This window comes from Argiope bruennichi, chromosome 4 (genome assembly GCF_947563725.1).
Source record: "Argiope bruennichi chromosome 4, qqArgBrue1.1, whole genome shotgun sequence".
Classification (NCBI taxonomy): Eukaryota; Metazoa; Arthropoda; class Arachnida; order Araneae; family Araneidae; genus Argiope; species Argiope bruennichi.
Window position 1 is genome coordinate 43619667 of NC_079154.1, and position 25567 is coordinate 43645233.

Here is a 25567-nt window from a genome sequence, read left to right on the forward strand (position 1 = left end):
AAACTCTTACATGCTGAAGTGTTTTTTTACTACGTAAACCTGACGTACCCTATGTACTACCTGATAAAAAAAATTTTATGTCATATTTAGCATGGCTGAAATACTGTATCACTAGTCTTCCGATAATTAAAAAAGACTTTAATGAGTTATCTTTTCTTTTATGTTTTTCTCGTCCATGTTATCAATACTATAAGCTACATCAAAAAAAAATTGAAAAATGATATGACTATTAGACAAAAAATACATCTTTTAGGGAAACATAAATGAAAATTTAATTGTTCTTATCTCCCAGAAGTTCGATTACAGGATCAAATAATTTTAATTAAATAGTAAGATATATCATATGCCACAAAAAATTTCCCGATTCTGCATAACCTACTTATATCTTCAAGCCAAAAGTTGAAAAATGTGAAAATTGTATTATATTATTTTAATGAAAACTACTTTGAAAAAATAATTTAAAAGATCAATCAAAGTTAATTTCTTAGATTCCCTTCTTTCGAATGAATTCCTAAGAATGAACTTTCTTTGCTAACATAATTATTCAATGAAGAGAATTAGACATATATTTTGTCATGAGATTTAACATTTAAAAATGGATAGAAATTCAAATTTCCGTTTTTTCCTGATTTCTATTAATTTAGTTCTAGAATTGGATTGCTTTTATTAGTATCTGTAAAAATATTTGCCTCTTTCTTTAATAAAATTCCATAGAAACTGAAAATTGAGTAAAATTTTGACATTCGAAAATAAGTAATACTATGACATTCATAAGATCCGAAAGAAATTATAATTTTCTTCAAATATATCTTGAAACTTTTTACATTTTTATTTTACTTCTAAGACTAATTTTACTTGCTATGTGATATGTAATTATTACGTATCAAATTAAATATATACTTTCTCTAAAATATTTCTTCGTGATTTTATTCATTTACTAATTTTTATCTTAGAATCTCAAAGATTCCTTTCATTTTAAATATTCTTCAAAACTCGTTTTAAAAAGTCGTCTATATTGTGTAAACTGAACTTTAAACATAATTTTATCTGAAAAGTGAAAAGGATTGTCTAGTTTAAAATTGTAATCGAACTTGACAATTGTTAAAAACTGACAAGATGGGTCTTTTGATGTCATAAACTAAAGATAAAATAATGTCATAAATTTTCTTTTTTAGGATTATAGATCTCAACTAGTTTAAGTTGAAATATTTTCATTTATGACATAAAAGTTTGCATCAAAGTTGTTACAAAAATACTTCGAGCAAACTAACAACTATTGTTTGACTACAGTTTTTGGATTTTAATCTGAAAATTTTCTAGTAAACTATAAGACAATTGAGCAATAAGAATGCAAGCTCATTCATTTCAGAGAATGAAAAGTAATAAAATGTATCCGTATTTTAAATTATATATATATATATATATATATATATATATATATATATATATATATATATGTGTGTGTGTGTGTGTGTGTGTGTGTGTGTGTGTGTGTGTGTGTGTGTGTGTGTGTGTGTGTGTGTGTGTGTGTGTGTGTGTGTGTGTGTGTGTGTGTGTGTGTGTGTGTGCGTGTGTGTGTGTGTGTTTGTGTGTGAGAGAGAGAGAGAGAGTGAAAACAGTTCCGTGACTATTTTCATTGTATAAATAAATTTAAAATGCTTCTACAAATTATATGCAGCCCTAGTCTTTTAATTAACAAAAGTTGAAATTCAGTTATGGGAAAAATTAGTTTTACAGCTTGTTAGCGTTTTTTGAATTTTTCTCAAATGAAAATGGATTCCTTTTAGAATTTAGTTGTACGTATTTTTCGAATTAGTTTGTAAATCAATACTTTTCAATAAATCGAAGCCACATATTTTATTAAACATAAATAATTTATTTTCTTCATTTTGTTATTAAAAACTACGGAATCAAATTAAAGTTCCAGATTGAAACCAATTCATTTCAGACGTTTTCTATCGTGAATATAGATTATTAGATAACCAAACACAGTACAATAAAATGTATTTTATGTATTAGTAATATAGTCTCTAAATTTTCCCAATTTGCTACTACGTACAAATCTTCGAATGACATTGATTCAATTAATTTAATCGATCGATTAATAATGAAATTTTAAAACTGTAATATTTTATTAAAAATTAACAAATTTGACAGATATTGGACATATGATGTAAGTGAAAAATAGACTGCATGATTCAATCTATAAAAATATAAAACATATGTTATGAGGGTAAATAAATATGAAAGGTAAATAAAAGGGTGTAAAAAAGAATAGTGTAAACGATAGTAAGGGTGTAAAAAACGAAAATTTGTGTAAAAAACAATTTTCAGATCACGCAAGAAGTAAATTATCAGCTTGAGTCATCGAAAACAATATATAGTTAATCCAGATAAGCAGTATAAAAGTTTCTATTGACTATGCTTGAAAGAAATTTCAAACATATCTGATGAATATGCAATAATATATATATATATATATATATATATATATATATATCGATGATATATATTGCAATAAAACTGACTTATCAAATAAAAAACCAATGGGAGGGGTCTTCCCTAGACTTTCTCACATATTCTTTCATAAATGTGATTGTGAATCCTTAACAGTGTGTCATTGATAAAGAGAAATAATGAAAGAACATATTGGAACTATTGGTGATTACATAAAGTAGGATTAAAAACTGGGGCGCGGGTAGTGCACAAACTCCAGAAAATTGAATGCAGATTTTAGATCCCAGTGATGAATTTTAATTATGCAAACAGATATTAAATTCCATATATTTAAGTCACTGCAGATTTGTGTAATAATATTTACATGCATGCGAAAATACAGACCAATAGGCAGTCAATTTCAAGGCTGATTTTGTTTCTTAATTAGTTGCATACATACAATTTAGATGCTAAATTTATGAGACAAATTTTATTCATCTATCTCATTGTAGATACTGTGTTAACTTATTTTCGAATAGCCGGGTAGACATCGAATGAATTTCGTTCAGAATTTGATAGAAATTTGCAAAGTTTTTGTTAAGATCATATATGGAATTTCACCAGTCAAGTTTAAAACGTTTTTATGTCATAATATTCATAGTCAGACAGATAGAAGAATAAGCAGACATGATTAAAAAAAATTGGGTTTCTCGAAATAGGCGAGATCTCGAGTTCCTATGCTATGAGCAGCAAATTAAAATTTCAAGTTCTTTGCATATTTTGCATAGATGAAATAAGATTGCATAGATAATAAAAGTCTTTTGCAATATTTATTATATATTCCAATCCACACCCACACGCACACCTACACACCCACTCCCACACCTACACAGGAAAAAAGGCATTAGAAAAGAACAAAAATTTGCAAATAGTTTCTAGTTTTGGAAATTATTTGCAGGTGAAATCGGTCACCCAAAGGAACTTCTGTACAGTCATTTTCGCATTAACTCATTTAAAAATTCTTTTTAATCACTCGAAAGCAAATATTTCGTTAAAAAAGGGAAACAGTTTTGTTTCAATCTTTATTTTTTGTTTCGTGTACAGGGGAGCTATGGAATCAAATTGACTTTTTCATTCAGCCAAACAATTCATGTTTGCTTTGCCCCAGGTTTTTTAACCACATTCTTTCGGCCTTTCCCTTTTTTCTCCCTTAATTCGGGGAGACGTGAACTGCATAAAAACATTATTCCTACTTTAAAAAATAATCCGGTTGGCAACTCTTCAAAGGCCAGATGGTGGAAGAAAAAGTCAATAGAAAAAGCAAATTAGCTTTGCCAAGTTATATTTAGACCCAAGGAGAATTTTTTAAAAGAAAATTTGGCGGTAAGCGTTCTTTTTTATCTTTTTTATTTTATTTTTAACTTCGTTTTTTTTCCAACGTTTATTGCGCAAAACTGAAACTTAAAGGTGAAGTAAGCTTAAATACAACCTTGTAACACTTTTTCCCATTGCATAACCTCGCATTGTTTTAGCAAGGCCGGTGACAAAACAAATATTACGTTGGCTCTGGGTGCCAGGCAACTTTTTTCAGACCCTTTTTTCTTTGTATGCTTTGTTAAAAAAATAAAGGTTGCCTAGCAACTTCTTTACTTTCTAGTAAACGACGCATACCGACGCTATAGTAATCGTCAAAAAATTGACTTCGAAAATATGACAAATTTTCCCTTTTTAAACTTCCCTTAAATCGGAAAAGCATATTTTTTGGAAAATGTCCATCTGTCTGTAACAAACATGACTCAAAAACGCTTTGATCTAGACGATTGAAATTTCGTACACGATCTTTGTACCTAATTTGTAGATTTTTATCAAATGTTGAGCAAAATCCGCTTAGAGGAAGTCGGTCTGTCCGGATATTCGAATATAATTTAAAACGATAGCTACATAACGAAGAGAGCTAGATAGATAAAATACACATAATATTCAATACAAAGTACTTACATCTATAATCCAGACACTTATTTCAAGTTTAGTATGTGATTTTATGACTACAAGTTTAATTCTGTGTGAATTTTTTATTTCATCGAGTGGGAAAAGCGCGTCTAAAAAATAGACAGTATTTTCGGGTACTAACAACTGCAAGCCAGGGATTAATTGCCAAATAACTCGCCAAAGATTGATTACACGATAGATTCAGTAAAAGTCCTAAATTTAAAGGTTTATTTCGTAACTATTATACACCAATGCTATGCAAAGTGCTCTTTAAGATAATACATTTATTAGAGGAAATGCAAGAAAGTTTTAAAGATATACTCTTATCGGTTTTTATATTTCACATCTGATAATCAATGCTATATAAACTATCAAAATGTTTAAAAAAAATAACTAAAATGAGGAACAATTTTCTTAAATTACTAAGGGCCTTCACTCCATGCGCACTGCCGCTCATTAACCCCTATGTTGTCTTATACTGTATGAGATATTCGTCAGTTACTGTCAGCAAGTTTTCAAACTCCATTGGCTATTCAATCAATACTGAAAACTTAATCTATCCATGGTGAGAACATGCATTTTCCGATCGGCCTGTTTCGGATTGGAAACTCACAATGAGAGCATCACCAATATCTAAATTTTTAATCAATTTTTAATATTTTGCTGCCAAAGTAGTTGTTTTATGATTAGTTCTTCTTTACAAATCGGCAGATTCACGTTCGATCTTTCTTTCAATTTTTCCCCCTTCAGCCGTTAAAGATAAATGCCAAATTAATATTCAAAAGACAATGCAGTGTTAACACGTGTATTGTTTAGATATTCAGACGATTGATAGCCAATTTCTTTCCCATTGCTAGCCAATAGCTAGAAAAATTTCTTTTTTTTGAAAAAGGTAAACAAAGCGGATTGTCATTCAGTTGTGTTGCCACAAATAGTGTTTCTAAAAGTAGAATTGTTTTAAGCCCATTTGCTCTCAATTTAGTGTTAATTAAAGATTTACCTTTCCTTCCAATATAAATAATTCCAATATAAATGTATAATAAATTTTATGAAATATTTACTTAAAACAATACGCAGCGGTCAGGTGACTCGTTATGTGCCAATCATATAGCAAATAAAACGCGATGTTTATATATTTTATTTTATATAATAATAGATAGACATGCGTATATATATATATATATATATATATATATATATATATATATATATATATATATATATATATATATATATATATATATATATATATATATATGATGATTCATTGAACAAATTTACTCTATATTAAATCCAACACTATGAGCAGATCAGCAAAATTTCATTAGAAATGTTTTACAGACGGTTCGTGGTGTCATTAAAAAATCTTTTCAATTAGAAGAATGAAGATGTAAAAGAAATTTAAAGTTTAATTGAATACAAAAAAAAATTATAATTATCGCCGCTGTGACATTTCATAGAAATCGATGTTCATATCAGACAAACAATTTTCTTAAATAGATGGTATTTTTATTATATTAAGACTCACAAATTGCCTCTCTAATAATATAAATTCCCTTTTATACAATTTGTTCCTATAATTTTAATTTTATTTCTTAATTCAATTTGATACGCTACCTATAATAATGTTTTTAAAATGTTTCAATGAATTTCAAACTCATCTAGGAATTATTTATCCCGAATTAGGTTTTTTTCATCGTATTTCATATGTGCAATTTTTAATCTGCAGTAACCTAATTCATCCGAATTCAGGTTTTGCAGTGAATTAAATAACACATAAAATAACAAGGTAAAATTTAAAAAAATGATGCATTCTATGTTTATCACAACATTTAAACAAATGAATAATCTGTGTGAACAAACTGGTTTCAAAGTGGCTGGTTTAGAAAGTCATCAGACATTTTTGGAATTAAAATAATGGAATTAAATTTGATACTTTGGAAAAATATTTTAAAAATTTGGAATTAAATGTGATGCTTTTAAATTAAATTATCCAGCATAGGAATTATTACTTATTGATATTTAAAAATAAATTGAAACAACTAAAATAAATTGCATTTTTCATATATGAATTATTTTTTCAGAAAGACTCTATAATGTATATTTATCTGCTTCGTTCCTTTTTCACATTTAAAACTTCATTTTTCTTATGCTTTTAATACAAAAAGTGGAACATAATAACAACTAAAATTTTAATGTAGTAGCTCATTAAAATTATGAACATTCTCCTTTTTTAAATTAATGGAATGCATTTTCAGGAATAGAGGTGTTTTAATATAACACAAATTTTATCGGTAAGATTATTTTTAAACACAATTAATAATGCTAATATGAAAAAAAATATTGTTCTTCTAGGTTTATATATAGAAAAGAAAAATGAAAACATATTAAAATGTCATATAATGACATAATTATTTTGTAATATATCATGTGCTTGAAAATTTGATATTAAAAATATTTAGAATTAATTCAGAAAAGTGATTAATTAATTAATACATAAAATGAGTAATAAATGATTAAATATAAAATTAAATAAAGTATATGAACCGAATTAAGTCAGAAATATAACAGAGCTATAAATTTGTATAGATTAAGAACAAGAAGAGTCCGAATGATCCTCTATTATTACTATTATTAATATGATTTATAATGTCAGATTTTATCTATTCTCAGAGTTATTTTTACAAATTCAATAACTTAATTGCGCTTCATTGCAATTATTTATAAAATATTAGAAATATGTAATAACATACATTCTTTTAAGAAATAATGAGGAATATATTCTCATTTATCATTTTATAATAAGTCAATAAATGATTTATAATAAATATCTATAAATGATAATATTTGAGGTTAACACGTAACAATAGTTTTCTAAAAATATTCTCACCAAAGCAGTGTCAGGTCTGTCTTCAAAGTTATCCTGCATATGATAGCCCGGTAGTCCTAAATAAGCCAACACTTCCAGCGTGTTGCAGTAAATATTTGACGCAGTGAAAATGCAGGATATGGAAACTTTGATTTCTGGTGTATTGTATATCAGTGATCGAACTGGAGCACCATCTTGCCAAATGACCTAATAAAATATATATATTTTTTAAATTAATTTCTTTTAAAATATTAGTATAATTAATTACGGTGATTAAAGAAGGGGAAAAACAAATTACATATATAAAAAATACATAAATAATTATAAAATAACTTGTAAATCCCATGATTCATATGTCAATATGAAATTAATAAATCAGTATATTTACAGTATTTTCTTTCACAGATTTTAAATGTATTTCAACATATAAAATTTTATTGTGCTAGTAAATTTATTTGTCAAATTTACTGTAAAAAACTGTTATTCTATACCGCAATCGGTAAATGATATAAACTTCAAGATAAATAATTTTTATTCTTCCGCGCTTAATTAAGAGTATGACATCAACATTTAAATGTATACACTTTTTTGAAAAATTATAAACTATATAGTTAATTTAAACACAACCAATGCTTTATAATAAAGTATAAAATAATAAGTATTATTTCAAGCATAAAATAATGGTTATCATGTTTAAAAATAAAATTTTAAAAAAATGATTCATTATATGAATTTGAAATTAAATTATAAAATGAAATTTATTTAATAATGCGCAGGATATTTTAAAATACATTTATTCTCAAGTATGCATTTTATAAATAAAATGTTGCGCTGTTATTAAATGATTAACGAAAAATATTTAATTTTCTATATAAGGAAAAATCATGAGCATGATAAAGAATAACAATTATTCTATTTGTATTCTAAGAAATTAATCAGAAATCAATTTCCTTGTAACAATCTAAATGTTTGTAGTATCAAAAAATATCTTTAAAAATGTTAGATATAATTTAGATACACTATATCAACAAGAAAAGTATATGTGTAACTTACTAAGTTTGACTCAAACGTTCAATAATCGCACACACGTAGATCATCTAAGAAAACCGACATCATTTAAAATGATTTACAAAGCCAAAGAAAACAGTCTTCGAATTTCAATTCCTGATTCAACTTCCCTGATTTTTATTTTAAATGAAAGCTCGTAAATTTTAGATGAATAATCAATGGTCTCTTGCACACAACCACACTGAGAAGTTTCAGAAAAACCCCCATAATGCTACATCACTGCATATTCCTTATAAAGAAATTTCTTAATTGTATTCTCAAGTTACAACCATTGCATCGATGTCGAGATTTTTTTATTTTATATGAAATCTAAATAAATTATTAATTCTCGAATGCCGCAGGAGATATCGCAAATAAAAATTTGACCAAGAATAACAATATTGCTTGGGCCTTCGCCTTGAATCTTCAATCCATAATATTACAAGAAAACAGGTCCCCATAGTCTAATTTAAATTATATTATGCAAAATAATGATAGTGGAATGAGAGTAGTATTGAAAAGAAAGAAAAAAAAAGAAATTAACATAATATAAGCTATAAGAGTCTCCATCCATATCAACTAGATCGATTTTGCCAATTTATTCCCCATTTCGTAAGAATAGTTATCGAACAAAAATGCTTTATTTTACTAAGTATAATTTGACATACTTTTTTTGTAAAAAGATGTATTTCTTGAAAATTGTTTGCCATTGCTAAATTGAATTTTTGAAACTATCATTGGACAATTGATCTACAAATAATTAATCCATTTTTGAAACTTTGAATTATTTATCGATAAGTTGAAAGGCTATGAATCGGACAGATTTTTAAAAGAAAACAAGAGCTGTGACTGTGGGATTTAAGAAAGACAAACGCTAGCTAATACAAATAAAATTATAATTAAGATCTAATGAGCTACAATCATAATTGATTAGATCACTATTAATGCATAAAACAATTAGGCTAGCTCTTAACTCCTTTCTCTCTATAGCCACTAGAGGGCTATCCTTTTGTTTGTTACAGAACAAAGATTCAATATTGAAAATATCAAGTCTCATTTTATATTACAATTTCCTTCATTTAATTCTTCAGATTTATAATTGTCATCTAACTTCGATAATAAAAATCGTAGCCATATTTGCAGTTAATGAGAAAATGTCAATTCGCGGAAGACTAAATGGTTTTTCGTTCAAAATCATCCAATTTTTGTTGATAAATTTTAAATGCTGAACACATCCCCACAGATTGGCATTGCACGCCTGGTCAGTTTTTGCCAAGGGATAGCCAGTAAGCAATTTTCTTCTTCAATTCAAGTTTCTGATTTACACTTTCATGAACTTTGACTCGTTTTTAAGAGAAACAGTCATTAAATGATTTGGCAAGTCATCAGGGTTCAGAAACTCCTGTCAATAAAAAGTACTCGTGCTTTCACACATGAGGAGAAAGGAACCCATCTTTAAGACTAATAAATAGAAAATGAAGATATTACGTGAAGGGAATAAAAGAAAAAAAATTGCAGCTCATGGCTCATTGCCACGAAGAAGAGAAACAAGTTGAGACTAGGTCAATAAAAAAAATAAAAAAATTCTCTCTGGTCTTGGTGGCAAATATTCCAACAGCTGACTGAACATTTTGCTGGTTGGTATGTTTTTAAACTTCAACGAGTATTATCTTCCCGCACGTTTGGGGAGAAAGACGGAAACAAAGAAAGTTAAAATGATACGAAGTTTAATATTTTTATTCCGAAGTACAATTTGTGTAAGTGACCATATGTAAGGTAGGAAGAGTGAAATTTTAGGGTACTCAATACTGCAAAAGCAGTGCAAATTATGATGTCAGTTTTAAAATCATTTAATGATTTTTTTAGTTACATTTTAAGACAGTGCATTTTTATATTTATTCGAATAATGATAACAAAATATTGAAATTAAACCTAGAATGCATGCCTTTTTATATGAAAGGATTATATACGATTTGAATAACTAAACGCAATTAGGAAAAAATGTTTAAAAGAGTTTTATTATATATTTTTTTAATTAAAAGGGCGCGAAATGGATACAATATGAATTAAACTATATCTCAGGACATAAACTGCTTTATAATAATTCTACAATAAAAATAAAAGTTCTTTCGGATCAACATTGTTTTTACAATAAAAAAAAAATTAGAAAAATAAAAAATAAAAAATAAACATTTCGATACCATTTTTTTAATGGTAAAACTATTTATATAACAGTCATTTTGATATTTTTCAAAGTTTCCAGTTTAAATTGAATTCTAGTACTGCTATTGCTATACAACCGTCTTTTCTACAAATAAAATCAAAAAGAATTTAAAAAAAGACTTTCGATACACTCATTATTGCCCCTTAGAACGGTCATATGAAGTTTATAAATGGAAATTAAAACGTATAGCAAAATGGCTATAAGTTAAGAAAATATAATATGTATTGCTAAAATATTGGAATTTAATTTTATGTAATTATGCATTTTATGCAGTTATGCTTGTAATTATTCATTTTATGCAATTATGCTTGTAATTATAAGCATACAATTATGCTTATAACTGTATGATTTTATGAAATTATGTCGTAAATATCCATCAACTTTGTGTCGATACATATTTTACGTTTCTCAGAACATGTTAGGAATTTTCAAAATATTAACTATGCAAAGTTTCTCTGATGGGTTCTATATGTAAAACATAATTATAACAGCATTTATGAATTTGGAAGGTATAATTTTATTACAAGTTTACATTCACTATTATATTAATAAAACGCGTAAACCAACTTAAATGGTTTTCTGCATACTAATATAAAACAAAAAGGCTTGGAAAAAAAATCAGGAAAGTGACAAAGCCTTCATTTGTAGCTTTTGTTCTTACTTATTATACATTTATGGATATGCATAACCTATTTATAATTTTTTTCTTAAAATGTAAAATATATCATTCTTATGATAACATATGGAATTATGTGAAATATAGTTAAGATTTGGTTTTAAAGGAAGATTAATGTATATTTCAAGAATTATTTTTTAAATAATACGGAAGAAATTATGAAAATAATGGATTTCATCATTTTATTTTCCAATTTTCTCAAGAAGTGACGATGATGTCGTGTCTGCGTTACCACGGAAATGGGGTGCAGTAGCTTCTGAGAGTAAAGACCCCTGAGCAGCTGAGGGCAGAAGTCTGACTTCTAGCTCCTATGAAGATGAAACTGACACATTCGCTTGCACAACCCCTTTTCTCAGGGGGGCACATTCACACACCTCACAGATAGAACACAGATGAAGAACAACCATGCCCGAACCGGGATTCGAACCCGCGACGCCCAGATCACGGGGACGATGCGCTAACCCTAAGCAAGGACGCCGGTTTCTCAAGTGGTAGAATTAATAAGCACTTTAGAGACAAAATAATCTATATTTAGGAATAACATTTTTGGTAGGATATGTTTTTACTATAGTTTGTAACCATGAAACAGGATTTTAACTTTTATTGAAAAGTTATATAGCCATAAGTCGATTTGAAGAAGAATCACTTCTATACTCAATATTAAATATAATATTTGAAATGGAAAAAGCATTATTCATCAACAATATTTTTTTAATAAAATCATGAATGCAAATTCTATAATTAAAAGAATAAATAAATTATTTAATTATATAACAAATAATAAATACAACTCCAAATTTCAAAACGTATTTCATCATGAATAAATGTTTTTAAATGTATAACTGAATTACAATGATTGTTTATCCATTCGATGTAAATTTTAATTTCTAAATCCAAAGTAATTTTTAAATTAATATGTTTTGATATATAGAAAATCAATACTTGATTGAGTTAAAAAATATTTAATTATCCTATTAAATGTTTATACAGTTAAAAATAATCCCATTAATCGTAAAATTTAGTTCGTGAAGAACTTTAAAAGCTGTTAAAATAGAGCAATTCTGGGTTTGACACTTTAAATATCGAAGATTCGGATAGAGGGTAGTGAATAGATATTTAATAGGGTTATTACCGATATAATTAACTAATTATCAAATCAGAAGTTATTGATGACCTATGGTATCAAATGCGTTACATTAATGACTCAGAATTTAATTACAACATCTATCATGTAACTGAATTTACTATAAGCAAGGAAGAGTACTATTTAAATAGATAAATAAGTATTGTTAACAATTTTTTTCAATATCTGAATTAAAAAATAGATTAAATAAGTTTATTTATCCATAATCATTATCGATCTATAATTTCTCATGAATAAATCTTGAATTTATTGATTAATTCTTCAAATTAAAGATTTGTTCTAATTATATAACGCATTTTTCCATGTGAAAGATCGTGCTGTTTTGATATTTTTATTTGCTGTTAATAGTAGTTCAGCGCTTCAAATTGCAAATAAAAATAATCGTGTATGATGCTAATTTCATGTGAACTTGTAAGAGTGGATGTGATGCAAACAAGGAAGTATAAAGCGAGGATTCATCCATGCTCAAACTCTTCTGGTGTGCTTTGTCACGTGGTAGCAGGGGAAGTTATTTTTGACTTCCGTGAGCGAGCGCATACTACTTTATGTTGGAAAAAATTTTTTTTTTCTAAATTTACTTTTAATAACTTGTTTCATAGAAAAAATTAGATTATAAATTCAAACTAGAATCAAATTGTGTCAGTTTGAACCTAAAATCAGCTGAGTATCTTATAAAATGACTGAGAAACACTACAAGAAAACTCGAATTTCTGAAGATATTTTAATACTCGTTATTTTTCATCAATTTTTGTATCTTATAAACTAAAATGTTTAATAATGTTAATAAGTTCAATAATATACAAAATAAAGATTTTTAGCAAATTTTATACTTAACAACATTAAAGATATGAAAATTTGAAATAACATATAAAATAGATAGTTGTTCAAGATAAAGATTTAAGAACTTACTTAAGCCAGCACAACTTTTATACATTAAATATTTTTTCATCAGACATCCTTTATCATTGATATATTAAATTTTCCAATCAGAAAATACTGGAAATGCTTAACAACTATCTTAACACTTTCAATACTGTGCCGGCCCAACCGGCCATAAAATTTTACCCCTGACGATCGATTTCTTTTCCAAATGAAGGGTGCATGACGTAAAGTAAGGGCATCTTTGATGGTAACACATTTTGCATTATGCATTTCTACTTTGAAACATAAACCATCCTGCGTGGATAAAATTTATCACGTCCATTTGGAGCGGGTTAATAGTGAAAGGGTTAAAAGTGTATAAACTATAGCATAAATAATAATATAACTATAATATAAATAGCACTACTTTTGACATACAGTTAATCATCATCAGAATACTCCACAATAATTATGTACAGAATTTTAGGGTTAACTTCATATAAATAAATCAAAGCTATTTTGCCCATTTTAGCCACTGGGTAAATGGCAAATAGTTTATGTTTTAGAACCACTCATATTCGTTTCAATGTGAAGTTTTATTTTTTTAATTCTGAAAATTAAGACCCTTTTTCCTTTTATTGAACACATATAGCAATTATTGCATCATTCCTACTAAGGGCCTGAATGAGCAAAATAATTATGATGTGTCTGCATTTAAATGACGTCTGTTATGAAAACTTTGTGCGTACGTTTGAGAAAATGTTTATTAAGAGCCGAGGTTTCTTGAATAAAGACCAGAATTTTGTTCCTCCTTGATCGAATATAGTAATCTTTGCATCTCACCCACTCAAATCGAGAATGGCAAAAATCACTATCTTGTATTTGCATTTGAATGACGTCATAGAATACTTAAATTAAGAGTGCTTGATTCTCTAAGATCTTTTTAGAACAATATCTTTCCAAGATTAAAATGTCGATGTCTTCTTCAACCATTAAAATTCTTAATACTGGAATCCAACAAAAACAACAGTTTAAATAATTAATGCACTTGAAACTTCTATTGTCTATTTAATTATTAAATTAAAATTTTGCAAAATATTTTTAGGAGATCGAAGAAAAATGCAACATTTTCCCATTCTCTAAAAATTTTTCTTCACCATTTCTTTAAAAGAGGTATATGTTTTCGGTGTTCTTTATAAGCAGAAATATATCTATTAAACACTTCGGATACATCTAAACTATTAGGAGATCAATAATAATCGTAACATTTCATTGTTCAATAAAAAATTTCATCAGATGTTCGTTAAAACAGGTTTATAATTTTAGTGATCTTTATAAGCAGAAATGTATTCATCAAACACTTCGGGTACATCTAAACCATTAGGAGATCAATGATAATCGCAACAATTCATCGTTCACTAAAACTTTTTCATCAGATGTTGGCTAAAATAGGTTTATATTTTTAGTGATCTTTATAAGCAAAAATGTATCCATCAAACACTTCGGATACCTCCAAATCATCATGTGCTTGTAAATATTTCATACTCCACTGCTAAACAATATTTTAAATTAAATGACTTCTATCAACAATCATGAAATTATTTCTTTCCTTGCATAGCATCATCTTTGAAAGATTCGGAATCTTCACATAATAATGTTTTTTTTTTTGCACATTCTCTTGATTGTTTAATGGCAAAAGTAAATGCGATCGAGAATTTCCCGCGCTGTAATATGAAACTTCCTTATCTCCTTATAGTTGACTGAAACAATACTCTTCTAAACATTTAGTTAATTTTATTCTCAGAAATTGAATTTTTGAAAAGAATCTAAGTCATCCAGTGAAAGGCCGCGTCAACTTCAAACGATGGCTTTAATATGATTTTTTAGTGCATATAGTTAAGATGATATAGTTGATATAGTTAAGATTATATATATATATATATATTTAAGATTCTGACTTTTAGCTTTATCAAAGACCTAAATTTTAATGATTTTAGTGGCCAAATTTAAGAATGTATCTAAAAATTCGATCTACTTAATCTCTTGTAAATCAAACCCATTGTTTCTGGTTTGCTGAACTAATTACTTGATATTTTTTACCACGCCACTGAGATTTAATAAATGACAGATTCACAAAAATATTAATAAATGTAAAATTTTGAAATTTTATACTCTATTTACAATACAAAAATAACATATAAAGAATTAAAAAAATACTATTAGCTAGTAGCATATAAATAGAAAATTTTTGAAATGATTACTCTTAAAAAACAACACAAAACAATTTATTTGACCAATACTATAGAATCAAAAAAATTTCGATCTTTCATCTAGAACACAAACAATTAATTTGACTAATAATATAGAGTCAAATAAACTTTAGATCTTTCATAAATATCACAAACAATAAAAATAATGCAGAAAGATAATCAATACAAAGATAAACTGCTCTTTCTGCAGTTTAAAAAAACTTTATATTTCAAATAATTTTCTTATGAAAATGAAAAGCTTATTTTTGTAATGATTACCTTCACGCATGGTTACATAACTTACGAAGCAATCGAGAAATACTAGTCGTTTCATAGATTTATATGAAATATTTTCTGAAAACATCTTAATCTAATTCTTTTTACAACACAACTGCTAAACTATTTCCAAAAATTAAAAAAAAAAAAATCTTTTGTCACATACAGATAAATAAAATTACATTTTCTCAGTTTTATGACTTAGAAATAATCAGAAAAACAATTTAGAAAATATGGGGAATATTTCTTATTTATCTCTTTCGCGAAGGGCGTGTCATGTATGCATCACCTACGAACGTCTCTCACAGCTGATACGTACCATCCGTGCATTTCTGGAAATCGAACTCATGGGTTATATGTGCATTGTGTTATGATGCATATGTGTATTTTAAGCTAGGATAGTTTTTAATCGCCACGAGATGGCATCCTGTGTCCATTACTTCTGAAATAAATATAGTTTTGGTATTCTGACCACCAGTTTGATCATATTTAACCTGGCTGTGGTATCTTGCAGAACAACTGTTGAGGGTGAGAGCAGTAAGAGTAATATAAATAAACAGAGCAGGGTTGTGCAACTTTCCACTTGATAGAGTTACTCGCGCTTCTTATTTTTCTTTCTTCCTTTTTTTTTTTTTTTGTTATTACTGTGTAACTATAATATTTTCGGGTTTTACCGTCAGTTCTGTCATATTTTGTGTAGCTTTAGGATTCATTTTGCACATTTCTCTTTTTATTACGGAAAGCCTTAGTTTCGGTTTATTCTGGCAAGAAATTGTGATTTGTAAGAGGAAAAACGTTCTCGTATTATAAATAAAGAAATAATCTTAAAATGTAGCAAAAAGGACGACTTAAGGAATTAAACTTTAGTTTTTGTGATTTTTTTTCAAATTTAGGTTTAGCTACGGAAAAACCCCATCCTGCGCAATGATTGCTTTCGCATATGCTCCGTCCCGTGCGTGCATCTAGGATAGAGGTCTCCAGTTTCGAAAGGGTTAATATATCTCTCTTTACCTATCTTCCATAATTTATTTCTCTGTGACTTTTTTATACTGTTTAGTATGTCATTAGGCAGTCTTATATCCATTAATTTTATTTTATTACAAAATACAAAGCAATTAAGAAAAATCTAAATACAAAATGCAAAGTGTTTACCTGTGTGTCTACTTGTCCATCCAACATATGGTGAATTCTGAGGAAGGGAGATTTTTTTGAGCATTCTCTCCATACTTTGAAGGATACTGGAAGCGCATATTCTGTGAGTTTTGTTTGTAATAAATATAAGTCTTTAAGTTTTGTATCTGCCAGAAGCAGCAAGGTTTCGTCTCCCAAATGTTGGGGAGATAAGGTGAGTTTTTGAAGATTTACAAAACATGCTGGATGTAACATAGCATAAGGTTCTTTAGAACAGTTCACGATCTTTAAGGTTTTTAGTGTTTCACCGCAATTGTAGACAACATCGTCTAAAAGGTATTTTGCTTCCTCCTGTAAAATAAAATTGTAATTTAGAAAGAAAAAAAAGACAACAGAAAATTTAATAAAAATGTTTATCTCTTATTGTGTAAAAACGGTTTAATGGCTTAATTAATATCAATTTATTATATTTATGCGTTTCTAAAAGTAACTATATATAAAGTGCTGTCACGATGTTTTTTTCTTAGTTGCGAAATGTATTATAAAAAATATTTTAATTTTACATATTCTTGTATTGTTTTACTGTAAAGATGTTTATAAGTTTTTTTAATAAAACTACATGCGTCAGTAAACTTTAATGTGAGCCGGCCTGGTGGATCGAAATCACTTACGTCAATAGGCTTCAATGTGAACTCCCATGGTGAATCGAAAACATGCAAGCAGTATTCACATTCCCGCCAAGTATTGTCTCAGATTTCAGCTCTTACACTAGATAAAATATCTAATCATGGTTTCAAATGTATTGACACCTTCAATTGGAATGACAAATACTTTCTCTTTTATATAACCCCGAAATTGATACTGAGAAGTAATGACCCATTTGAATTCACAGAACAAATGAATGCATTTAACTGCTTCTTTCATTGAAGCTAATTTGAACACAAGTGAATGTAAAATCGCTATTTCTGAGTTATTAATTGCTCTAACTGTTGCATTAAAAATTACAAACACGACTATTCCAAATTTCACAGTATTATATTCAATGACTCTTTTGTAATATTTTTTGTAAACATTGAAGAACTTTATGATCATCCTATATTTTATAATTTTTGTAATATAATAGTTCAAGTTAAAAATAATTTGTTAATGATTTCAAAAAAACTTTCAACTTCTATCATGTCGTTATAAAATGCGTTACAATGATTAAGTGTTTGCAAAAATTTAATTTAAAGCACGATATTTAATATATGACAGTATTATACATAGCAGGTACCTTAAAAATTAGTATGAAGTTTTTTAAAAATTTAAAGGAATTGAAAGACTTAGCTTTCTGTGTTAAATATATTACGAACAGTCAAGATTTATGTGGAACTAATTATTAGCACGAGACACTGGAATAAAATTCATTGGAAATGTAAAGATGTAATAAGATTCACTATATATTAGTTTTAAACGTGTTCTAGACATTATATATGGAAATTAATAATTTATTTTTTTTTCTTTATTGAAATTTTATTTTTTAAGATAAATGGTCATAATTCATGCGAATTCAACTTCATTTTTTTAATTCTTGAAATTCATTAGACTACTAGTACTTCCTTCCTTTTTTATACTTTGAATTATTTTTTATTCAAATTAATTAAATGGTAGGAAATATATTGATATATATGATGTTTGAGCGCTTAACAGATGAAATTCAATGTTCTATCAAATGATAAATTATCCAATTTTTGAAATTTTTTCACTTATTTTTATGATTAAAGAATATGAATAATTCACACTTAATCAAAATGTGAGTTGTAGATAATGAATAAAATGACTTAAATAGCTACCTTAATATTTTCTAATATTTAATGTAAGGTAACATCTGAAATATTAAAGACTTAAATGTATACTTAAGTTTATTCAGAGAATTTTGAGGAATAAAATATTTTTTAATGATATTTAAAGATTAAAAAATAAAACATACATGATTTTACGGTAACAAATGCATTTAAATTCTACTATTTTCTATCAGCTGACGAAGGCAAAGCAATAAACAGCTTTTCCATGCAATATGACATACAAAGTATCTTGGAAAGGTTCTAATAAATAAATTCCACTAACTATACTTAAAATGTGATATTAAACTTATCAAACCTTTAACGTGTTGAATGAGGAATCAAAAATTCCAACAAAATGTTTCGAAAATAATCACTGGAAACATCAATAGACAAAATTTAATGCATCTATGATAACTTTTTTCATCAGTTTGCTTGTTTAAAAAGATTTTAAAATAATAAATCAAATTTTAATAACGGGAGTTACATTTTAAGTTTTAAACCTTTAAATTTTTAGCAACTAATATTTTGTTTGAAAGTTTCCAATAAAGTAAATAGCCTAATAAAACAATTCAGTGATTTGTGTTATTTAGCATTGATAATAAGTAGTTTAAATCATAACATAATTTTGTTTATATTTCGAGAATCGATACTTTATCAAAATTGTTTGAGTTTAATATTGTCCAATCTTTCGCTAATTCAATATGAAATCGCACTCGGAAACAGTAAATATATCAAATAGCGTTATTAAGCATTAATAAATAAGTAAGCTCCAATCGTTATTTTAAACATATTTCTTACACCAAAAAGTTAGAAAGATGTTGCCATACATTGCTTCATTTCTTCTGGCTTTTATTGATGAAATTCAGAAACCTTTTTTCATTCAATACGAAAGATTCTTGAAATATATAACTATATTTAAACGAATGATCAACACTGGATGATAAACATTGCTCAAGTATAACTTGTGAAACAGGAAATTAACTAAATTTCGCAAATATATAAGGCAACCTTGACATTTTAAACGCTCGATCAGTTTCCATGGAAATGGAGTAATATGAATCCTTTGGAAAATAATTCAATGTATCTGTAGCGAACCACCAATAATGAGCTACCAGACGATTGATTGCGAAGTTGGGATAAGTTAATATATTTATCCAATAACTGACGCAATATAACGCGTACTCAGTTCTAAAACAATAGGAGCAAAGAATTATAAGTCTAGTTTCGAACTGATTTCGGAGAAAGCATTTTTTAATTTCTTTTGTATATTTATTCAATATATACTGAGAAATTTCATATTTCAAACTGAATAAGAATTTCAATTGAATATATTTATGAAAAAAACTGACACCGAAAAAAATTCTGAAGAACATATATCTTCATCTAGAACAGAAAAAAGAAATGTATTTATATTTCTTATAATCGTGGAATAAACTTGTAAAAGTTATAAAAACGATATGCTCCGAATTAGTTATTTTATATTAGATTATATAAAAAAATTATTCTTGAATTGTGGGAAAAAATATTTCATATTGCAAGGCTTCAATGAGAAAAAGTAAATAATGGGCACAGTGTAACAACTGTATCAATACTTCGTTTACAATTGGACACTAATTTACACAATGAGAAGTAGCGAGGGTAATTGAAAACAGTAACTACAGTACGCATAAATTATGAATTTTTATTAATGATATGATGACATAATTTATGTCGTCAAATATCAAAGAAAGCAAGAAAACTGCCCTCAAAGAAGAAAAATAAAACTTGACGGTAAAAAAGGAATATGAAGATGAGGATTTTTTTTTTCTTCAATACGATAAGTAGGTAGTGGAAATGGAGAAAATAATATCTCAAATCATTCATTGCTGATTTCTGCACAAATATACACATTTTTATTGTTTATGCTTATTGTACCTTAATAAATGAACATTATTCGCTCGTCTGTGGAATTGATGGAGTTGATAGTAGTCAGTTAAATGTGCTAGATTTGAAAGGTACCAATTTGACTAAATCAAAATTTGTTTTGTTTTAATCAAATTGGTTGGCATTTAATCATAACCTACTATTGCAGAGAATTGGATATGAATTGCACTATTAAATCCTATCACTGATTAGATTTTTTTAGTAGCATAAATTCTAGAGAAAAATTAGTTGAATTGAAAATTAAACATTCTATTTAACATGGAAACTCTTTTATATACTACTAAATTGAACAACTGGCTCTTATTTATTTTAAAGTAATCTTTTATATCTTATATTTGAACAACTGGCGCTAATTTATTTTAAAGTAATCTTCTATATATTGTATATTTCTTCTGTTTCTTATTAAACAAATATATCTGTTTCTGTAACGACTCATTTGGCGACTTTTCTTGGCACAATTAGGGATAGAATGATTATTAGTCTTTTCGAATTGAAGATATTAAATAGTTATGGAAATTTATATGCGTTATTCTATGAAATAGAATATAAATTTATTGAAAAACCGTAAATTTTCGCGATAAAATTAAATTTTAAAGTATTAGACGTTACTATTTTATCATTGCACATGAACCCATACAATGGATTGTTCCCAATAACCCGATATTTTGAGATGGGGATAGTTATAATCGGGACAATTATAAACGTTCCCCTTGCTAGAACTAGTTAATTAATAAATTATTTTGGATAAAAGGGAACTGTTTTATCGAGACCTCCAAAGCATGACTATACATTCACTTAGATTGTGGATTTATTTTTCTTCTGGAATTGAAGAAAATAATAACTTCTACAAGATTCATTCTCAGTTACATTTACCCATTTTCTATGATGTGCAAAACGTTTGATCAGATCAAATATTTAGTTCGTCTTAGCCTGTATTACATGCCAAAATTCAAAGAATTTCTACAAAGAAACTATAAAAAGATAATCGATTTTTAAAAATGATACCAATGAAATCGAACTATTTCTGAGACAGTATAACCTGAATTGAGATTGAAAGACTAGTGCCAACTAATATTTAGTTTTCAGTTTCGATGTCATTTAATTCCATAATCGTTAGTTCTCAGAATTTATTGTTTCCCATTACTATTCCATTGTAAAATCAGTTTGTACTATTCTTCCTTTGACACAGTTGGAAGTATCATCGGGCTTATGGAAGATATTAAATTAAAGTTATTCCATGCCATAAAATAACATGTTTTTTTTTGTTTTTTTTTTAATATTTTGTGGATCTAAAGTTCCAACGGAAATTTTTCATCTAAAATAGCAAGATAATATTATCATCGTTTTTATGGTAACAGAATTTAATCATTTTATGTCAAAATTATCTTGATGTCAAAGTTATGTGTCTATAAGTACCAGAAACGGCAATAAAACTTGTCAATGTACTCGACTGAATGTTCCATACAGCACATATTGATGGAAAAAAATCAGGAACAATCTTGCTTTCCCACATAAAATTGATATGCAGATAGATGACACATTTTTTTTTCCATTTCCTAGCAATGAGGCTTTTCTCTCCTTGAATAGATGTTAATATATAACATTTATTGGAAAGGAAAGACAAGAATTGAAACATTCCATGCATTAAGGAATAAATTCAATTCTACCTATTGATAGCTGTCTTTAACGTATAGCAAGAGAGTATAAACGAGGTGTCCATCTTAAAGATAAAAATAATAATATGGATAATAATGTGGAAAGATAATTTGCTTTTGAGAGAAAACACGATATCTTATCTTCTATTTACTTATTTTTAATTTTTATAAAATCAAAATTAAAACATTATTGATTTCGACCTCCATTTTTTTCTTTCCTCCAAAGTTTTTTAAAATCAAATTTAAATAGAATTTACCCATAACGTTTTAAACTTATTCTGCCCTGAATTTTAATATTAATTCTAGCAATTAGACAGAATTGTATTTTTAAGAATGTTTTAAATATATATTTTTTTTACATTAATATAGTAAATTTAACCAATACATCTCGCAAAATGTCAACATTTATCTGTTATAAAATTAACAAAATATAACTTATTGAGCATTGTAAAATAAATAGACTCTAGAAATAAAGCAATTCCTGAAATAAATGCTTTAGTAATAGTTGATTTTTTTTGCTGTTTAATTTATACGCTTTGCCATCAGAATGTTGATACATCTCAGATTTGAGGATAAGAAGCTTTTGGCATAAGGGTTGATTCTTGCCAACCGTTTGAGTATAGAAATGGTGTAGGGGCGACTGCACCTTACCAATGACGGGACATGCTTTCCATGGGAAGGGTTGCTACAGTAGCCGGTGATGCCCTTTAGAAATTCAACCTTAGTTCCCCACAATGCGATCCAGTCCTTCATATTTGTGTCTCAGGGCGTGTCGAAAAAGTCAATCTATAATTACATGGGATGTTCAAATCTAATCATCACTATACGCAACAAAAGTGATAACTATTTTTTAAAAAAAAAGACAATTCATCAGTTTGAGTCGATTGCTATTCGCAATATATACTTAATTATTTATTTTTAAGAATGCATGGATGCAATTTTCTGTTTCTTATACATTAAATTTTGGATTAATGTATTTGAATTCGCTGAAAAAGAGAGCAGTAAATATAATTATTAATATATATTTTACATAAGAACAAAATATAACACAGAAAGTCTAGGAAGATATTTGATTCAAACTATCTTCTATGATTATTTTATTCACATATTATTTATTGCATCAATGGGAATAGGTTCATTCCGATTAATTCGACTGAAAATTTACTGCCTTTTTACATTTGCATAATGCATCTTTCATATTGTGTCAATAGTTTCTTATTTTCTATGCTAAAATAATGCAGTAAAAAAAGAATTCTTCTCTGGAAAGGGGTAGATAATACTAATTGAATATATTCCAGAATTTTTATACCAATTTATGGTATTACAAAAATTGCAGAAACACGGTTAATTAAAATTATTATTTAAAGAATTACCACATTTATAAAGCTAAACGTTAATAAATTAAATTTATTAATTTTCGACATAGTTATTATTTTATTGCAATAAATATATAAACTTAAATCAATAGTTTAATAGCTAGGAAATAAATAGTTGTTTAATTCTCTGAAACTTCAATTATTTTAATCTTATGGCTTTAATATTAAAATATTAGCTATTAAATTGAATAAATATGAATATAATCTCATAAAATATGCATATAAATGCGAATGATGTGTTTTTGAATTAAATATAAAAAAAGAAAAAGGCTGAAACTTCTGGGTTTTTTTTTATCATATGGCCATGACGTTATATGAATAGCATTTGACATACTGCCAACATTTTCATGCCTATTTTCTGATCTTTCATTTTTTTTTGTATTTATGCATTTATTTTCATATGATATACTGGTTTATTATTGAGTTTTAATCCATTTATAAACGTATAAATGGAAATATATAAAAATAATTAATTATACGTGAACACATTGGAAAAATATAAATCGTTCGATCAAATTAGCGACATTCACATGATAATCTTATTTCTATATAATTAAATATACATGTTCATTCGATTTGTAAAATTTTCATTTGTTTAGAAAAACGTTCCTATTGCATAAAGTCTTCAGATCTGGCAATGTGTCTTAACAGAGATCGAGTGTATTATTTATCTTCAACTTCAGTTTCATTAAGATTCAAGTTTAAATTCAGTGAGATACTGAAATTTCCATCGTGCTCTTGACTTCCTTTGACCCAATTTAGACAAAATTGAATTAATGATTTCACAATCAGTTGTAGATTAATTGATGAATTGAATCAGTTACATAACGAATGAAACTATGCAAGTCACTTGACATTCGGTTGTGCGAGGTTCTTTGACTTTAACCCCTTTCTTTTATTTGCAAGATATTGATGAGTTCCAAACTGCATTTCATGGAACAAACTAGAAACGCATCTCAAAGATTAAATTAGATCTGTACTCATGCGGATCAATTATTAATATGCTTCAAACCTGAATCCAAGAGTAAAAATGGATATAAAATTTGTTATTTTAATCCTCTGAATTTTAGTATTATGCATTTTTAAATGCATTGAAAGCATATTTTTTATAAACAGAAAAAAAATACAGTCCCTAATTTTATAGTAACGGAGGAAATGGCAAAACCAAAACTATTCCTCCATTGCTGTTAACTGAAGGAAAATCAATAATCGGCATCTGATATCCAAATTGCCTAATTTGCAACATCAGATGTTTTTCATTACCTGCTTTCTTTTTCACTGTCGAAATCGCTCCAATTTCTTTCATAATTTTCCACCAAATGAATGGTGTAATGCGTTGAATATTTTTTTATAATAATTAATATCCATTCCAAAGCAAATGAATCTTATCTAAGAGAAAGTTAAAAGATTTACATTTTATGTCAAAAAACGATTTTAAAGAGAAAAAAAAATTGAATAAAATATTTTCAGATGAACTAATTTAAAGCGTAATTAATTTCCAAATATTCATCATCATTTAGCCATATTAACTTCATTCTAAAATGATCTCTCATTTTCTGCTTCAATTCCACCTTTATTATTTAATTAATTAAATACACGCTCTACAAAACTGATCACTTCAGTATTTTCATATGCTTCAAGTAAAAGAATTAAAATCCTTAATGTTTGTAACATTCTTTTAAAAATACCTAAATTTTCCTTTCCTAAGACTACACGAGTCAAAGAAATCCCTAACCATTGAAGGGAAAATTTCGGTCTCTTTTGTTACAATGTAGACTGACGTTTTTCTTACCTCTTATTCTTTGTACGTAAATTAGGCTTTCTGTGCTGAAATAAATCAAAGTTGAAAATTCAGTATTTTCTTTTTCTATTAGGCCATGCAACTGTT

The 25567-nt window shown here is 27.3% G+C and overlaps 1 protein-coding gene across 4 annotated transcripts in view; it reads right to left on the bottom strand.

Moving 5' to 3' along the window:
* LOC129967032 (F-box/LRR-repeat protein 3-like) overlaps nt 1-25567 on the bottom strand; it is a 54310-nt gene that overhangs the window by 8080 nt on the left and 20663 nt on the right. For all 4 annotated transcript variants that reach the window (XM_056081667.1, XM_056081666.1, XM_056081665.1 and 1 more), the window contains exons 4-5: nt 16924-17253; nt 7316-7501 (exon numbers count right to left, since the gene is read on the bottom strand). In XM_056081667.1, coding sequence (XP_055937642.1) covers nt 7316-7501; nt 16924-17253 — 516 coding nt within the window. The remainder of the gene's footprint in view (nt 1-7315; nt 7502-16923; nt 17254-25567) is intronic.